At 37.4% G+C, this 16,601-nt stretch overlaps 2 protein-coding genes and 1 long non-coding RNA gene across 3 annotated transcripts; 2 read left to right on the top strand and 1 right to left on the bottom strand.

Moving 5' to 3' along the window:
- Nucleotides 1–200: 200 nt before the first annotated feature.
- On the bottom strand, nt 201–6,801 carry LOC132662365 (uncharacterized). The gene is made up of 3 exons (XR_009602580.1): nt 6,593–6,801; nt 2,969–3,073; nt 201–405 (listed from the first exon to the last, which is right to left on the bottom strand). It is a non-coding gene; the product is annotated as an uncharacterized LOC132662365 (long non-coding RNA).
- On the top strand, nt 512–1,474 carry LOC132662364 (olfactory receptor 51L1-like). The gene has a single exon (XM_060607840.2). The coding sequence runs from the start codon at nt 512–514 to the stop codon at nt 1,472–1,474; it is 963 nt and encodes a 320-aa protein (XP_060463823.1).
- An 8,151-nt stretch (nt 6,802–14,952) lies between the features above and the next one.
- On the top strand, nt 14,953–15,897 carry LOC132662366 (olfactory receptor 51G2-like). The gene has a single exon (XM_060607841.2). The coding sequence runs from the start codon at nt 14,956–14,958 to the stop codon at nt 15,895–15,897; it is 942 nt and encodes a 313-aa protein (XP_060463824.2). The 5' UTR covers nt 14,953–14,955.
- Nucleotides 15,898–16,601: the final 704 nt, after the last annotated feature.

The following is a 16,601-nucleotide window of genomic DNA, read 5'->3' as shown; positions in this document are numbered from 1 at the left end:
ATATGCTCAATTTTTAAATATTATAAAGTATTTAATAAAAAATAAATATGAAAGGAAATTATGTTGAGTCCCTGGATACAATTCAGTTGCTCTGAATGAAGAGATAGCCTAGAAACAACAAATGATTAACTCAAGAACATCACTGACAGGAAGCTTATGCAAATCCATAGACATTTACTCTCACTTTTCTCTATTTTCATTTTTATGACGTTTGGTAAAGATGTCTTCTTTTCCTCTTTTGCTGTTTCTATTTTTAGTGTCCTCGGGGCAAATTCATCAGAGTTCTTGTCAGAGATGACCAGATGACCAGTGTGTGGTACACATTTTTGTTCTGGAATTTAGTGCTCTTTGCTACTCGGAACTGTTTCTTATGTAGGACCCATAAGAGGTACCTCCTTCCTTTCTCTGTAAGGTTAGAGGAAAGATATGTTGTATACAGATTGCACTGCTTATGTTCACAAGGGATAACTTTGAGGGATAAAAAAGGATAACAGAAAAGATTCTTCACTGTATGCCAAGGTTCACCATGGTGGTCTGGAATAACAATAATACCATGGAGCCTATATTTATTCTGAGGGGATTTCATGGATTGGAGTGTGTCTATTCTTGGATCTCAGTCCCATTCTGTCTTGCATACTTGGTAGCATTTATTGGTAATGTTACCATCCTCTCTGTCATTTGGATAGAGTCATCACTCCATCAGCCCATGTACTACTTCCTTTCCATCTTGGCACTGACTGACCTAGGTATGTCTATGTCCACACTTCCCACCATGCTTGCTGTGTTATGGCTGGATGCTCGGGAGATCCAGGCAAGTGCTTGCTATGCTCAGCTCTTTTTCATCCACACATTCACATTCCTGGAGTCTTCGGTGCTACTGGCCATGGCCTTTGACCGTTTTGTTGCTATCTGCCGTCCACTGCACTACACTACCATCCTTAACAACAGTGTAATAGGCAAGATTGGTTTGGCCTGCTTGCTAAGAAGCATGGGAGTTGTACTTCCTACACCTTTGCTACTGAGACATTATCACTACTGCCATGACAATGCCCTTTCCCATACCTTCTGTTTGCACCAAGACATTCTGAAATTATCCTGTTCAGATGCAAGGATCAGCAGTATCTATGGCCTGTGTGTAGTTATTACCACACTTGGTGTGGATTCAGTCTGCATACTTCTTTCTTATATCCTGATTCTGAATGCTGTGCTGCGGATTGCATCTCATGAAGAGCGGCTGAAGGCACTCAACACATGCATATCCCATATCTGTGTTGTGCTCATGTTCTTTGTGCCAGTAATTGGGGTGTCAATGGTCCATCGCTTTGGGAAACATCTGTCTCCAAGAATTCACATCATCATGGCCGATATTTACCTGCTTTCCCCCCCAGTGCTTAACCCTATTGTCTATAGCATCAAGACAAAGCAAATTCGTCTAAGAATTCTCCGCAGGTTTGGACTGCGGAGGGGGCATTAAATAACCTCTATCCTCAAGTTTTCCCGTTAAAAAATCTTGGGGCAGCTATCTGAGTAGAAGAGAAGTAAAATATTTGGAGTGTGATCATCTGATTAAATCTATAATTCTTTCACTTTCTAGATATGTGATCTCAGTTAATCATTAACCCTTGTTTTCATAGCCAAATTGAGATAAGAATGTTCTTTTATATCCCCCAAATAATTATGAGATGTATAAGAGACAATGTGTCTAAAAAGATTCTTTTGAAAAATATACAATTTTGTTAATATTATTAAATTATTGGTATGAATGACAATAATAGCAATAAGTTTCTTTATAAAATATAGCTGTTTATATAGTTTCTCATGTTTATGAACCAGAAATCAATATCTGTCTCTGATCTGTCTATATTGTGTTTCTCATGCCAAAGTTTCATACTTATTTATAAAAAGATTTCTGACTTCTTGGGGGCAAGTTTGGAACTTGAGTTTTTGACCAGACTTTGAACTGCTACTGTGGCCATTGGCTATAGACCAGTTTTCACCTCATCATTGGGCAGTAATGTTTCTTTTCTCTCCTGGCCATATCTGTCACCAGATAGATCTATCAGCTTTTTTCTATTTATCAGCAAATACTGAAGCAGACACATGTGAATTGCTCTAGAAAGCCTGACCATCTAAACATCTGACAAGTGTGTAGATTCCCTGTTCAATAGCATGGAATTTCATGTCTGAATCAGTGAGAGGGTTGGGACTTGTGCAAAGTAACCATCCTTATCTTTTAATAAGGTTTTCTCCTCTTGTTCTCCATGTCTGTGTAGATTTTCAATAGCATCGTCTTTCTCAGTTTCATTATTGCCAATAACCCATTACTTATTTTTCTCTTTCACTGGTAAGATTTATACATATGCCTTCATTGGTGATATTTTAGTATTTAATACATATTCACTTTCTTCTCAGCTGTTCTGAAAACTTTTTGAGCATGGGGTCACTGCTACACTAACACATCTCTCTGGGGCTGGTCTCTCCAACCAGCGTGAGTACTCATAAAATAGTTCTAAGTGTAAAATTATATTGCCTATTCACTCATCCAAGAAAAATATACTGAGAAACATGAAATACCTCTTGTGGCAGTTATTTCTTTCAATACTGTGGATATATAAAATATGCATGATCTTAATGTTAAATAATTAATATTTAAGAGTGGAGACATATATGTAAAAGGATATGTTAGTAGTTAACAGATGCTGTCACTGAAATAAATAAATAGTGTAATTTTGTTATTAAAGATTGGACTGAAGTATTTGACACTTTAGTTGTGCCTTGTGGTTCAAATTAATCCTTGCTAGCTGGACTAGGTATGAAAGAAAGTGGTATGCTAAAGTTAACTTCTCTAGTTTATGAACGCCAATTGTACAATATCTTATTCCAAATCCATGTTCTGTAAAACACTGGGAGTTTGAAACTGGTCATGATGGAAATATTTACACAACAGAAATAGGCAAACAGTACATACCTGGGCTTTAAAAAGTTTCCTAGAGAGTTGGTTGTTAAGCATTTACCAGCATACCTCTGGGTATGGTACTCCAGGAAGGGGAGGTAGCATGAAGAAAAACAAAGACTGTAGACAGAGCATGTGTTAGTAATATACTCCCATCTCCAGGAGAAAGTTGAGACCTGCCCAAACTCTTTCACATTATCTCAAAAGAGAAATGGCTCTGGGGGCACCTGGGTGGCTCAGTCGGTTAAGTGTCTGACTCTTTTTTTTTTTTTTTTTTTTTTTTTAAATTTTTTTTTCAACGTTTTTTATTTATTTTTGGGACAGAGAGAGACAGAGCATGAAGGGGGGAGGGGCAGAGAGAGAGGGAGACACAGAATCGGAAACAGGCTCCAGGCTCCGAGCCATCAGCCCAGAGCCTGACGCGGGGCTTGAACTCACGGACCGCGAGATCGTGACCTGGCTGAAGTCGGACGCTTAACCGACTGCGCCACCCAGGCGCCCCAAGTGTCTGACTCTTGATCTCGGCTCAGGTCATGATCTCATGGTTCGTGTGTTTGAGCCCCACATCAGGGTTTGGGATTTTCTCTCTCTCTCTCTCTCTCACTCTCTCTCTCAAAATAAATAAACTTTAAAAAAAAAGAAGAGAAAGGACTCTGAAATGGGTTGTAATGGACATGAACACAAACTGCCCAGATCCCACTTCGGTGAAGGATTTGTAGCCGCAGCTGCTGGAAGTGTTGTCAGGAGAGAGTCTTGGACTTTCAGCCCCTTCAAGGATTGTCTCCATTGCAGATATGACCTATCTAACCACAGTGATAGGCAGAAATGCCTGACCCTACGGCCCAATGCAAAACAATTCACTCGTACAACTTTTACTTCCAGCACTCTCCGTGGTATTGAACAAAGGTGGCATCAGACCCGACTCACAGCTCAATTTCTCCTGGCAAACCAACTTCCATCCCATCTATTATTAAGATGCTTATCCTGAGGACTCTCCATATGATACATATTGCACACTAAATTTTACCTCAAAATCTGCTTTTGTAGAGAATCCTGGGATTCTCCCAGAAAACCTGTGACAAAGATGAAATAAAATTCTCAGAGACATCCTTTTGCAAGCAGGTGGAGTAAAGTAAGAGGATGTAGCAATGATTTTTGACTCTAAAGTCTTAAGTAGAAAGCCAAACTCAGTGTGTGAGCCTGGGAGAAGGGAAATAATTCTTATTCTTGTACTCCTAAGCATTGAGTATATGCACAGACAGAAAATGGTTGTGGAAGCTCTCACTTGGATAAATTGATAATAGGAACTGAATATTTAGCTTATTTGTGTCAAAAATTTTAAATGACATTAGGTCAAATGTCTAATTCAAATGATAATTTCTTAAAAAGTCAACCCCTAATTTTTTTTCCCTAGCCTCTGTTGTTGTTGTTTTTTTTTTTAATATTTATTTATTTTTGAGAGAGAGACAGAGACAGAGACAGAGAGACAGAGCAGGAGTGAGGAGGGACAGAGAAAGACACATAGAATCGGAAGGAGGCTCCGGGCTCTGAACTGTCAGCACAGAGCCTGACGTGGGGCTTGAACTTACGAGCTGTGAGATCATGACCTGAGCGGAAGTCAGATGCTTAACTGACTGAGCCACCCAGGTGCCCCCAGCCTCTGTTTTTTGGGTTAAAAAAATAATGTTAGGTTTTGCCTGTGGATTTTGGAGTAACTAATCTACACTGGCATAAGATGTGAGATTTATTCTGTGGAAATACTGAACCAGAAAATCTCTGGGCTCAGGGACATGAAATGAAGTCACAAAAGCAGAGAGATCATATTTTCTTTCTATATATTATTAAATTTATTTAATTATTAATTATTAATTTTTTACATTATTAAAATTTCCATGATATTAACTTTCTATATTTTATTAATTTTAACTTTTTTATATTATTCATTTTCTATATAATTTATTTCTTTTAAATCTTGGATTGTCAGTTGTCTGTACTTACCGTAGAATATTTGTCCATTCACCTAAGGAAGGACATCCTGATTGGCTTCAAAGTTTTGGCAGTTAATAAAATTGCTATAAACATCTGTGTGCATGTTTTTGTGTGGACATAATATTGAACTTTGGGTAAATACCAAAGAGCATGATTGTTGTCTTGTATGGCAAGAGATTGCCAAAATGTCTTCTAAAGTGGCTGTACCATTTTGCATTCCCACTGGCAGTGAATGAGAGTTCCTATTGCTTCACTTCCTTGTCAGCATTTGATATTGTTGACGTTCCAGATTCTGGCCCTTCTAATAGATGTGTAGTCTCATCACTATTTTAATTTTAATTTTTCTGATGACGTGTGATGTACAGCATGTTACATATACTTATTTGCTATCTGTATATCTTACTTGACAAAGTGTCTGTTAAGGTCTTTGCCCCATTTTTTAATTGGGTTGTTTGTTTTCTTATTGTTGTATTTTACGAGTTCTTTGTGTGTTTTGGACAACTGTCCTTTTCCAGATGTGTCTTTGCAAATATTTCTTGGTCAATGGCTTGTCTTCTCATTCTCTGGACACTATCTTTCATAGAGAAGAAATTTTCATTTCAATAAAATCCAATTTATCAATTATTTCTTTCATGGATTGGGATTTTGATGTCATGTCTAAAAATCATTGCCACAGCCAAGGTCATGTACCTTTTCTTATATTATCTTCTAGGAGTTCTATAGCTTAGCCTCAGCCATGTCTAATGTACTAAAAAGCCCTTCAAGGCATTCTCCTTTCCTATCACAGTGCTTCTGATCTCTAGCATTTCTTTTTGGTTCTTTCTTAGTATCTGCCTTTCTCTGCTTAGGTATTCCATCTGTTCTTGCATGCTGTCTACTTTACTCATTAGAGCCTTTAGCATGTTAATCATAGGGATGTTAAATTCCTGGTCTGCTAATTCCACCATCACTGTCATGCCTACTTCTGATGCTTGCTCTGTCTCTTCAAATGATATTTTTAGCATTTTAGTATGCTTCACACACACACACACACACACACACCAGCCCCCAATAGCTGGACATGATGTATCAGGTAAAAGGAACGGCTTTAAATGGGGCTTTATTAATGTCTGATAAGGTACGGGGGAGGGGAAACATCCTATAGTTTCAATCTTTTGGTGAGCCTATGCCTCTGGAATTTGAACTTCATAAGTGTTTCTCACTTTTGTTTTGTTGTTTTGTTTTAATTCTCCTCTCTTAGACAAAACAGGATGGCTAGAGTGGACTGTGGGTGGGTATATCCTTCTCCCACATGGAAGGCTAGAGGGGCCTGGAGTTGGCTTTTTTTTTCTCCCTATGGTCATTTAGGTGCTAATACCATACCAGGTTAGGCTCTGATTAACTAGTTTCTCCTGAGGCCTTGTTAAAAGGAACAGAGTGCCATGACATGTTTCAAAATGGGTCCTTTCCCCCTCTCCTTGCTAGGAGCATGAGGGGATTTTTCTCAGATGTTTACTGTGGGAGCTTTGAAAAGCTCCTGGAGGCAAATATCACAATATCTTACCCCTCCCTCACCCTGCCATTGTTGGGTCCCCCTGGGTTTTTTTTAACCCTCAGACTTGTCTACACCGAGACTCCAGCAACCTGTTAATTTAGTTCAAATTTTCCTACCTTAATGGTAGTTCCCACAGCCATCTTGCTTATGAGCCTCTACTCTGTACTCCCTGTAATACAGGGAGCCAACTCCCTGTATTCCCTGAGTCTCCACTCTTGGGGGTGGTAATGTGCCCCGTGTCCTTTCCTTTCTCATGGATCCAAGAAGAGGAGATGTTGATTTTCAGTCTGCTCAGTTTATCCTCATTGTTACGACAGAGTGATGACTCTGAGCTCCTCACATGAAAAACCGGAAACTGGACCTCAGGTTTATTGTTTTTAAAACCAGATCAAGGAAATTCTCATGTTTTTAGCTTAATGTTTTAATAAGCATTGTCAGTATTAAATTTAGTCGAATATATTTTCCTTATCAATCTAGATTATCACATGATTTATTCCTTATATTCACTATATTACATATATACTATATTCACTATATTTCATATATACTATATTCACTATGTTACATATATACCATATTCACTATATTACATGTATACTATATTCACTTGTATATACTACATGTATATAAATCACTGTGTGATTTTTGCATGTAAAACATCTTTGATGCTTGAATTAAATGCACGAAAAGGAGGAAATCATTTGTTATTCCAGACTGATGTAGAAAAATATTTGATTAAATTTAATACTGATTATGTATTTTCATAAAAATCCAATAGGATCATGGACTGTGTGTGTATGTGTGTGCACACACAATTACTGGATTATATTTGATGATATTTTGTTTTGGATTAAATCAATTTTAAAGGATATTTTGGTCTTTAATATTTATTTTCTGTGATGTCATTTTCTGGTTATGGAATACAGGTTACACTTGCCTCATAAAAAATCATTAAGAAGTGATCCTTTTTATATTCTCTAGAAACACAGGTGTAGCATTTCTGTTATTTTTCTTTTCTGTTTTGAGCTATTCATTAAAGATGCCTTCTGGCTCTGGGGTTTTCTCTCTATAAAACTTTCAAATAGGGGTTTCAAGAAAGACATAAATTCCTGATAATCTGCAGAACATTAGTTTCAGATGGAAATTTCTCAGCCATTGTCTCTCAAATATTGGTTCTGTGACATTCTCTTTTCTCATGTATCTTCACCATATCTTGGAATCTTTGACTGTCTCACATGTCAATTATTCTCTGTTATGTATGTCTGTTTTCATTGTAATCTTTTTTTTCCTTTTGGTGCCACACTTTAGGTATTTGCAGAAGGTTATTTCAGTGAATGCTTGATCAAGATACCAAATAAAGTGCCTTGAGGAAAGAAGTTATGATTTCTCTTTCCCACTGCTCTGAACCTGGTGTCTATATTATGTTTCAATAAAGTGATTCAGAAAAGAAAATGCTACCCAAGAGCCAATAAGATGGGGTTAAGAAATGCTCAGTATTAGGATATAAAATTCAAATACTTTCCCATCTAATAACTGGTTTTCATTAACTTGCACATCTTAAGCCACACCACTCTCCATTGTCAGTTTTCACACATCCTCTACATGGGCTCTTTGAATCAGGTTCAATGAAGATCTTGTGTTTCTGTGAATATACCATGTGTTAGGAAAATGAAAGCTTCCCAGATTTCCCAACACAAGCACATACAGATGTGCGCGCACACACACACACACACACACACACACACACGTACACATACTATTATCCTAATTCTACTTATAATATTAATTAATAGCAAGAAAATTTTAAGTCTGGATGATATTAAATTAGACAACAAATCTATCAACCCTTCTACTTAAATACACTAAATATTTTTCTTTGGTAAAGAACCTCACTGTGAAATGAGGCATTGCGCCATTTACTCCCCCCAACAGCTCAGTCAACAAAGTCTATAAAATTTTATTTCAGAGAAAGATGAGTGTGATTATTGGATTATATGGTAAAGATTTGTGATAAATAATGAGATTGAGATTTGGGAGAATGGTGTAGCCTGGAAAACTGGGACTATGGAATTAGTGATTAATCTTCAAGAGGAAAGAGTGAATAGTGCAACTCATCATTTAAACTAAATTATCATTGAGTTAGATGCAGGTGAAAAGAAATTGAAAAATATCATTAAGCAGATTATCAACTGTTTTTTAATTCATATTATCCTTAGATATTTCACCTTTCCAGAAAAAAACAATCTTATTAATATTTTATGACTAATAAAATATCAAGAGAGCAGAAACCCAAAAGCCAAACTTATCTGATACAATGTATATTTTAGAATGCCAACATGTTAATATATGAAATGCAACTTTTCTAAACTGGATGCATACCTCCCAAAGGGAAGACAGTTTTCCTTCTGATAATAAATATATATGTAAATCCAAATTGTGGTTAAAAGGCACTCTAATACTCATTAGATCACATCCAGACAAATTAGCCTTATGACTTAATTATTTGATAGCTACAAAATTTGATGTACCCTTTGAAGAGTCTTTGAAAGAAGTTTCATCTCAGGGCACAAAATAAAGGATCACAGAAATGGTAGCCTGGCAGAATACTAAGAATAATTAATTTAATAGCAATTATATATCAAAGGAACAGGCAGTAAATTTTTGATTATCTGTTATTGAGTATTCAATATGTTCTAAATGCTATATATGTTAACTCATTGAACATTTAGAAAAAAACATAGGAGATAGAAAAAAATATTACAAACTCCTTGTATACATAAGGAAACAGGGGCAAAAATGGCTAAGTAATGTCCCCTAGGTTACATAGTCCGTAAGTGCTGGAACTGGGATTCAAAGATAAGGACCTCTGGATCTCCAATCCATGACCTTTCCTGTCATGGTTCTGGAGCCTGTGCTCTTTGCCTTTATGTCACCTTGAGACTTACACACAGAATTGATTTTTAGTTTAGTTTTGTTGCCCCTCTTTTCTTCCACCTGCCTCCTGCTTAAAACAGGGGTTTTCAATGTTGGCACTATTGACATTGGACATTTTGTTTTTAAAGCCTGTCCTGCTCATCGAAGGATGTTTTGAAGCATCCCCTAGCATCTACAAGCTAGATATCATTAACATTTCCACAGTTTTGACCCCTAAAAAATCCCCCAGACATTGTCAAATATTCCCTGTTAGGAAAAAATTCCTTCTTGTTGAGAATTACTCCCTTAAATCAATGATTCTCTCAACTTCCATTCTCAAACTGAATTCTGCAGAATACAAATTTCAGATCTTAATAAGTGCTGTCTGGATAAAATGTGTCTGGAGAAGGCTGGGTTAAACTATGTTAAATAGGTTTTGTCAGTGCTGGATTTCTCTGAAATATTGGCATACAATACAAATGTTTACATGCAATGGTATTACAATGTACAGGGTTCCTTATGCTGTTTGCTTTTTAAAAAAATATATATTTAACATAAAAAAAGGGGGGTGCCTGGGTGGCTCAGTCTATTAAGCATCCAAACCTTGCTTTAGGCTCAGGTCATGATCTCACAGTTTGTGAGTTCGAACCCCGTGTTGGGTTCTGCGCAGACAGTGCAGAGCCTGCTGAGGATTCTCTATCTCTCCCCCTCTCTCTGCCCCTCCCATTCTCGTTCTCTTAAAATAAATAAATAAACTTAATTATATATGTATATAGGTATATATATGATATATAACATTGTATATATATATACAATATATATATATACAATATATATATACAAATATAATATATTTGACATGACATTTTCTGTAACATGTTGATTACATATTACAATATATTAATGATTAATATATTGTAATATGACTTTCATTGTAGTGATAGTATCCCTATCACATCACATAATTATGATCCCTTTTGTGTAGTTTAAATAATTAAGATCTAGTCTTTTCAGCAAGTTTGATGATTGTGATATAATATTGTTGTCTATATTCACTCTACTGTGCATTAAGACCTACAGATCCTATTTACTCTAATAACAGGTTTGTATCCTTAAATATTATCTATCCTATCCACACCCTCCTCCTCTCCCAGCCCCTGGTAACCAACATTTTACTATGTGCCGTTTGCCCCAAGCGTAATTGACTGAGGCTTACTTTATTTATTTGTTTGATCATTAATTCTATTCATATAGAGGTTTATTGTACATTTTAGGAAAATCTTATATAGGCACTAACATTTTAGAGCAGGAAGATACCAAAAAATCAGATTTTGGAAAAGTGGAATTTCATGGGGCAGTATAAAGAATATATTTGGAGGCAGCTACGGCATCCCTAAAAACCAGCATGAAGTCATGTTGCCCTCCATTGAGATTTTATTGGAAATTACTTGAATTGATCTGACATTGAAGATAGTGGGAACAAAATGATGTATTCTGAGAGGTAGTTTACTCTGTGAATAGAGAAATGTTGGTAGATACATTATGAGTTATGATCAAAAGAAAAACCAAATCGGTCTCAGGTGATGGCACCTGTGTAACTGAGGTGACTTTCCTAGTAGTGAAGGTGAACAGCAGTGGAAATTGGGCAAACCCATCCTCTACTCTCATGTCTACTGCTCGTGTAATTTTGGAATGAACAGATAAAACTCCTTTTACAATAGGACCTTCATTTCTTTGCTAGATAGTGAGGACATAGGTGTGTAGCTCTTTTTGTATTCTACCACACTTTCGTCTTTACCATTTAGTATAATAGCTCAGGATTGTTCAGAGGCAGATTTGTGGGCCAGAGTAAATAGGACATTTTGCTGGATGAAGAGAGTAGGATGTCTACCCTTCTATCAGATTGCTGGTAAAAGCGTTAAGTATTATGGACTGCCGTATATGAATCTCATAGCTCTTTATTGTTTATAATAAATTTACACTCTACACACAAGTTTTTGCACTCCTCACAGCGGCTCAACAAAGTGGGTTTCAAAGTGGGAGGACTACTGTGATATTCCCACCATTCAACAACTAGTAACTGCTGTCTCTGGTTATTCAAAGCACAGGCTTTTTTAAGTACATTATTCTGACCAAGTCCATTGCTTTTCCCCATCAGATTATCCCAGGGACACTGCTCAATTGCTGCCATATCTGGACTCCCAGTTTGGGAATTTGGCACAATCATCTCCCTTCTCCGAGCAGGAACAAAAGCTCCAGTGACATTTATCCTCCCTGAAGGTTGCATTAAGAAAAGAAATTGGCCCTGAGAGGATGGCTAGTGAAGAAAGGGAGTGCAGCTTGGAGTAGTCAAAGCCCAGAAGTGTAGTGCTAATAAAGCGCTTCGTTGGACAGAGTCAAAGATGCTGAAAGCAAACCTGTTGTCTTGGGTCTGGAGTTGCTGAAGGAGAAATGGATGCCTCACCCCAGACATCTATGCTTCCTTGAAGAACTATCTCCCTTCAGATCCATTGTGTTTTTTATTCTTCTCTTATGTCCATATTCAGTGGCTTGGTCTACCTGCAACAAGTCCGCAGGTCTGGCAGACTGGAGCCCAGCAAATCTGTAACAGGGTGAATGGCTGCTTACACTTGAAGATTTAGGTATGTCTAAAGTAAGGCTTCTGAAGTGAGAGAAATGGGCAGGAGATTAGTACCTAATGTATTTGAAGAATCCAGGAAGTAGGAGAGCAAGTCAAGACGTAAGACTGGCTATTGTACGTGTGAATTCACAGTTTTAGGATAGGTCAGAGGTACAGAGTATCATTTCCCCAAAATGAGCCAGAGTATCATCCTCAAGGCTGCTCAGAAGAGCCCTGGGACTGTAAACTCATCTGTAGGTGTAGAGAATGCACATAATGGGAACCCATGTACTGAAATCTCTGTTCTCTGAAAAACTGATATTAACTAAAAATTATGTTAAAATGATGATGATAATGCTCATGGTGGTTTGTGTATCTCTTCTATCTTATTCTCACATATATCTTACACAATTAACAATATTATGAGCTAAAAAAATGAATTAGGCAAAATAATTCTCAAGAGAAACCCTGAGGAGTAATATCTTTATAAGTGGTAACTTGGGTACCCTTGGTCACACCTGCCTTTGGGTCACTGTTATATTTGGCTGATATGCTTAAGATTGTCACTACTTCAGCACCTCCCTTAACATTTTGCTTCACTTAGCCCAAAGTATCTCCCAAAGGTCTTAACACTTTTTCTTCACTTAAGCTCAAAGGTCTCAGATTCTGTGCCAAGCATTTTAGATACATTTTCTTGAGTACTTTCTGAAGTAAGGCAATACAGTTCCTAGTTTTTTGTTTTGTTTCGTGCTCAAAGAAGTTTAGTAATGTGTCCAAAGTGATAGAGGTAGTGAATGACAGCTGTCATCAGTCTTCTTCTGACTCTAGAGGAGTAGCTACTTGAGAGCAGGGTGCCTGTACCTACATCCAATAGACCCATTTATGGAAGACGGATTATGAATATCTGAAGTGAAAGGAGTCTTTAAAATGAGGCAGTAGGAGAAAGTGATCTAAGAGGGAGGACTTGGCATACTTGGGCAGGATGAAGTCACTGAGGATATTGAAAGATTTAACGGAAGGTATAAAGGAAGAATAAAATAAGTGTGCACAAATGCCAGGGTGATGACAATTATTGTTTAAGTGATGTTAAAGGAGACCAGGAGAAGACTGTAACATGATGAGCTAGGACAATGAGGGAAGTATATTAAGACTAGTCACCTAATATGTTATAAATAGAATAATATATAAATCACAAGATGAGGATATGTAAAGCAGTTCTGCTCTTCATTGTTATCTTTCTGAAAATGGAAGGAAGATGGTTTCAGAGTGGAAAAGCTCCTGTGATCACTGTAGGTGGTTAGGGAATTACTTACTTTTATTAAGTCTGTCAGAGAAAACTATGAACTGTAATTGTATTAGTGGAACAAGATATGTTGGGGGCCACGTGAATTTTGGAGGAAGTTTGACATCAGATATGCTAAGTGAAAAAAGTATTTTTGATGTTTAGTGCCTAAAGTAACTGGAATTGGGTGGCCATCATGTTGCTAAGTAATCAGTCTTTAGGGTTCCTAGTAGAATACCTCATCTTCTCCAGTTCCTGATAAACTCTGCCTCTTATGTTCCCTACAGCACATTCCATCTGCTGGGTACCTGAGCCCTGAGCACTAAAGCTCTTTCACTCTTCTTATAATATGCCATGTGTTCTTTTTTGGTTATTGCTAGTTTTATTTTTTTTAAGAAATGTTTTCTCTGTCTCCTTGCTCCATTAGCTATCCTTCCAAATTTTCTAGGAATAATTTCCCTTTTGACAACTCTCTATGGAACCCAATATACCACTAGCCCCTGGACACACATGCTTCAGATTTATCCTAACAAAACTGAATTATTCTTACCTGCTAGTTTCACAAACTATTCCTGAGGTCCTTCTGAATTTTTGCTTTTTGTTTGTTTCAATAGATGAAACCAAAATCTACCAAATAATTCATTCCTACCATATGATCATGAACCAGTATTTTTTTCTCTATATACAACATTTATATCCATTTATCCTTTATTATCCCACATTTTACTTTCATCCACTTAAAAAAATACTACAATAGCCTTCAAAATGATTTCCATGCCTTCTCTTTTGCCAAACTTTAGTCCATTCTTTACATTGGTTCTTGTTTGACAGCAATATAATATAGGTCTGTTTACAATATATTGTTTACTTTTTATTAAAATGACTATCTTGCATCTTCTAAGATGAAGAGGGAGTTCTTTATATTTATACATAAGTTCATTCAGAAATTCTGGTCTATTTTTTTTTTCAAGCTCTTTTTTTTTCAATATATGAAATTTACTGTCAAATTGGTTTCCATACAACACCCAGTGCTCATCCCAAAAGGTGCCCGCCTCAATACAATTCTGGCCTATTTCTATTCAGTCTGCACCTCAATACCATCTGAAGAGCCACCCTATCCTAGTTTTGCTGAATTATATTCATTTGCACTCAGACTTGTAATATCTTCCTGCACTTGTCTGGGAGTCAATCAGCACAGAATGCCCAATACAGCCCTTTGTTCCCATCCAGCTCATATTTGTCATTTGAGACCTAATTCAAGAATCACCTTCAATAAATCTTCCCTGACATATTTGGGTCAGGTTTCTTTCCTTTTACTGTGTTTTTTTAGGCCTTATATTAAATTACTTCTTTAATTTTAGCTTTATTTTCTAGGTTATAAGTATTTGAACACAGTTTTTATATATTTCTCTATATTATAGCACTGTCAATTTTCCTTTTATAAACTATGTTCTCAATAAATATACAGTGATGAAAGAATAAATTAACTGGCAAAATAATAAATACAGGTAGTAATTATACACAGTGACCAAAGGAATGATTGGAAAGAGTCCATAGAGTGCAGCATGCGTCAGAGCATTGCTGTTTCTTGCAATATTGACTGTACCCGAATTGTTCCAGGTTCTCATCTTCCCACTTAGACTGAAGACACCTCCATCACCACAATGTCTGTCTTCAATAGCTCTGCCCTGTACCCTCGCTTTCTCCTGACAGGCCTCTCAGGCCTTGAAAGCAGATACAGCTTGATTTCCATCCCCATCTTCTTGGTGTATGCCACCTCAATTGCAGGAAACATCACGATCCTACTTATCATCAGAACTGAGCCTTCCCTCCACCAACCAATGTACTACTTTCTATCAATGCTGGCACTTACTGACCTGGGCCTATCTACTACAACCTTGCCTACGATGTTCAGCATTTTCTGGTTCCATGCCCGGGAGATCTCTTTTAATGCCTGTCTGGTCCAGATGTACTTCATTCATGTTTTCTCAATTATTGAGTCAGCTGTGCTGTTGGCCATGGCCTTTGACCGCTTTGTAGCAATCCGAGAGCCCCTGCGCTATGTGGCCATTCTAACCAATGGTGTGATCACTGGGATTGGGTTGGCAATTGCTGGAAGGGCCTTGGCTCTGGTCTTTCCAGCTTCCTTTCTCCTAAAGAGGCTTCAATATCGTTCTGTCAATATTCTCTCTTACCCATTCTGCCTGCACCAGGACCTTATAAAGACAACTGTATCCAGCCGTCGGGTCAGCAGCATCTATGGCCTCATGGTGGTCATCTGCTCCATGGGACTTGATTCAGTGCTCCTTCTCCTCTCCTATATCCTCATCCTTGGCACAGTATTGAATATAGCCTCCAAGACAGAGAGGGTGAAAGCCCTCAACACCTGCATCTCCCACATCTGTGCTGTGCTCACTTTCTATACACCAATGATTGGGCTATCTATGATCCATCGCTATGGGCAGAATGTGTCCCCAATTGTCCATGTGCTCATGGCCAATGTCTACTTGCTGGTCCCACCCCTCATGAACCCCATTGTCTACAGTGTCAAGACCAAGCAGATTCGGGATAGAATCCTCAAGAAATTCAAGCAACAGAAATTTTAGGTGAAAGAGACTCTAAAATATAACTTCCTTCCCAGTCCTTTTATATTTATGAATGCATTTCATATTAATGTAGAATTTTGAATTTAAATATTACTAGTAACATTTTGCTTTTAAGATAGTAGATATAAACCTCAATAATAGTAAGCTCTGTTGAACACCTGAAACTACATAACACTGTATGTTAACTACACTGGAATTACAAAAAAAAAAAAAAAAAAGTTAAGGCCTTTGGGAGGTGATTAGGTCATGAAGGTGGAGCCCCCATAAGTGGGATTAGTGGTCTTATAAAAGGGCTACAGAGCTCCATTGCCCCTTCAGCCGTGTGAGGGCAGAGTGAAAGGAGGGCCATCTATGAACCAGGATGTGGGCTTTCACCAGACACCAAATCTGTAGGCACATTTATCTTGGACTAACAGCCTTCAGAACTGAGAAATAAATGCTTGTTGTTTAGAAAAATATATGTGTAAATCCTGTATTTTCAGCATAGAGAATAAAGGCATGGTTTTGTTTTGTATGTATGTTGACATACTAGGGAATATGGTCACTAAACCCAGGTTAAGCTATTCTTAGCAGAAGTACATAACTTATCTTTTAATAACTAGCAATAAATATGAAACTAAGAGTCATCAAATCAACAATCTAATGAAGTTGTTTATTATATTTTGGGAAGGTCCTCCATTTCTGAAGAAAATTTAGGTTTCAAG

Source organism: Panthera onca, chromosome D1 (genome assembly GCF_046562875.1).
Source record: "Panthera onca isolate mPanOnc1 chromosome D1, mPanOnc1 haplotype 2, whole genome shotgun sequence".
Taxonomy (NCBI): Eukaryota; Metazoa; Chordata; class Mammalia; order Carnivora; family Felidae; genus Panthera; species Panthera onca.
The sequence above is the reverse complement of the archived record's forward strand: the minus strand, read 5'-3'. Positions and strand labels throughout refer to the sequence as shown.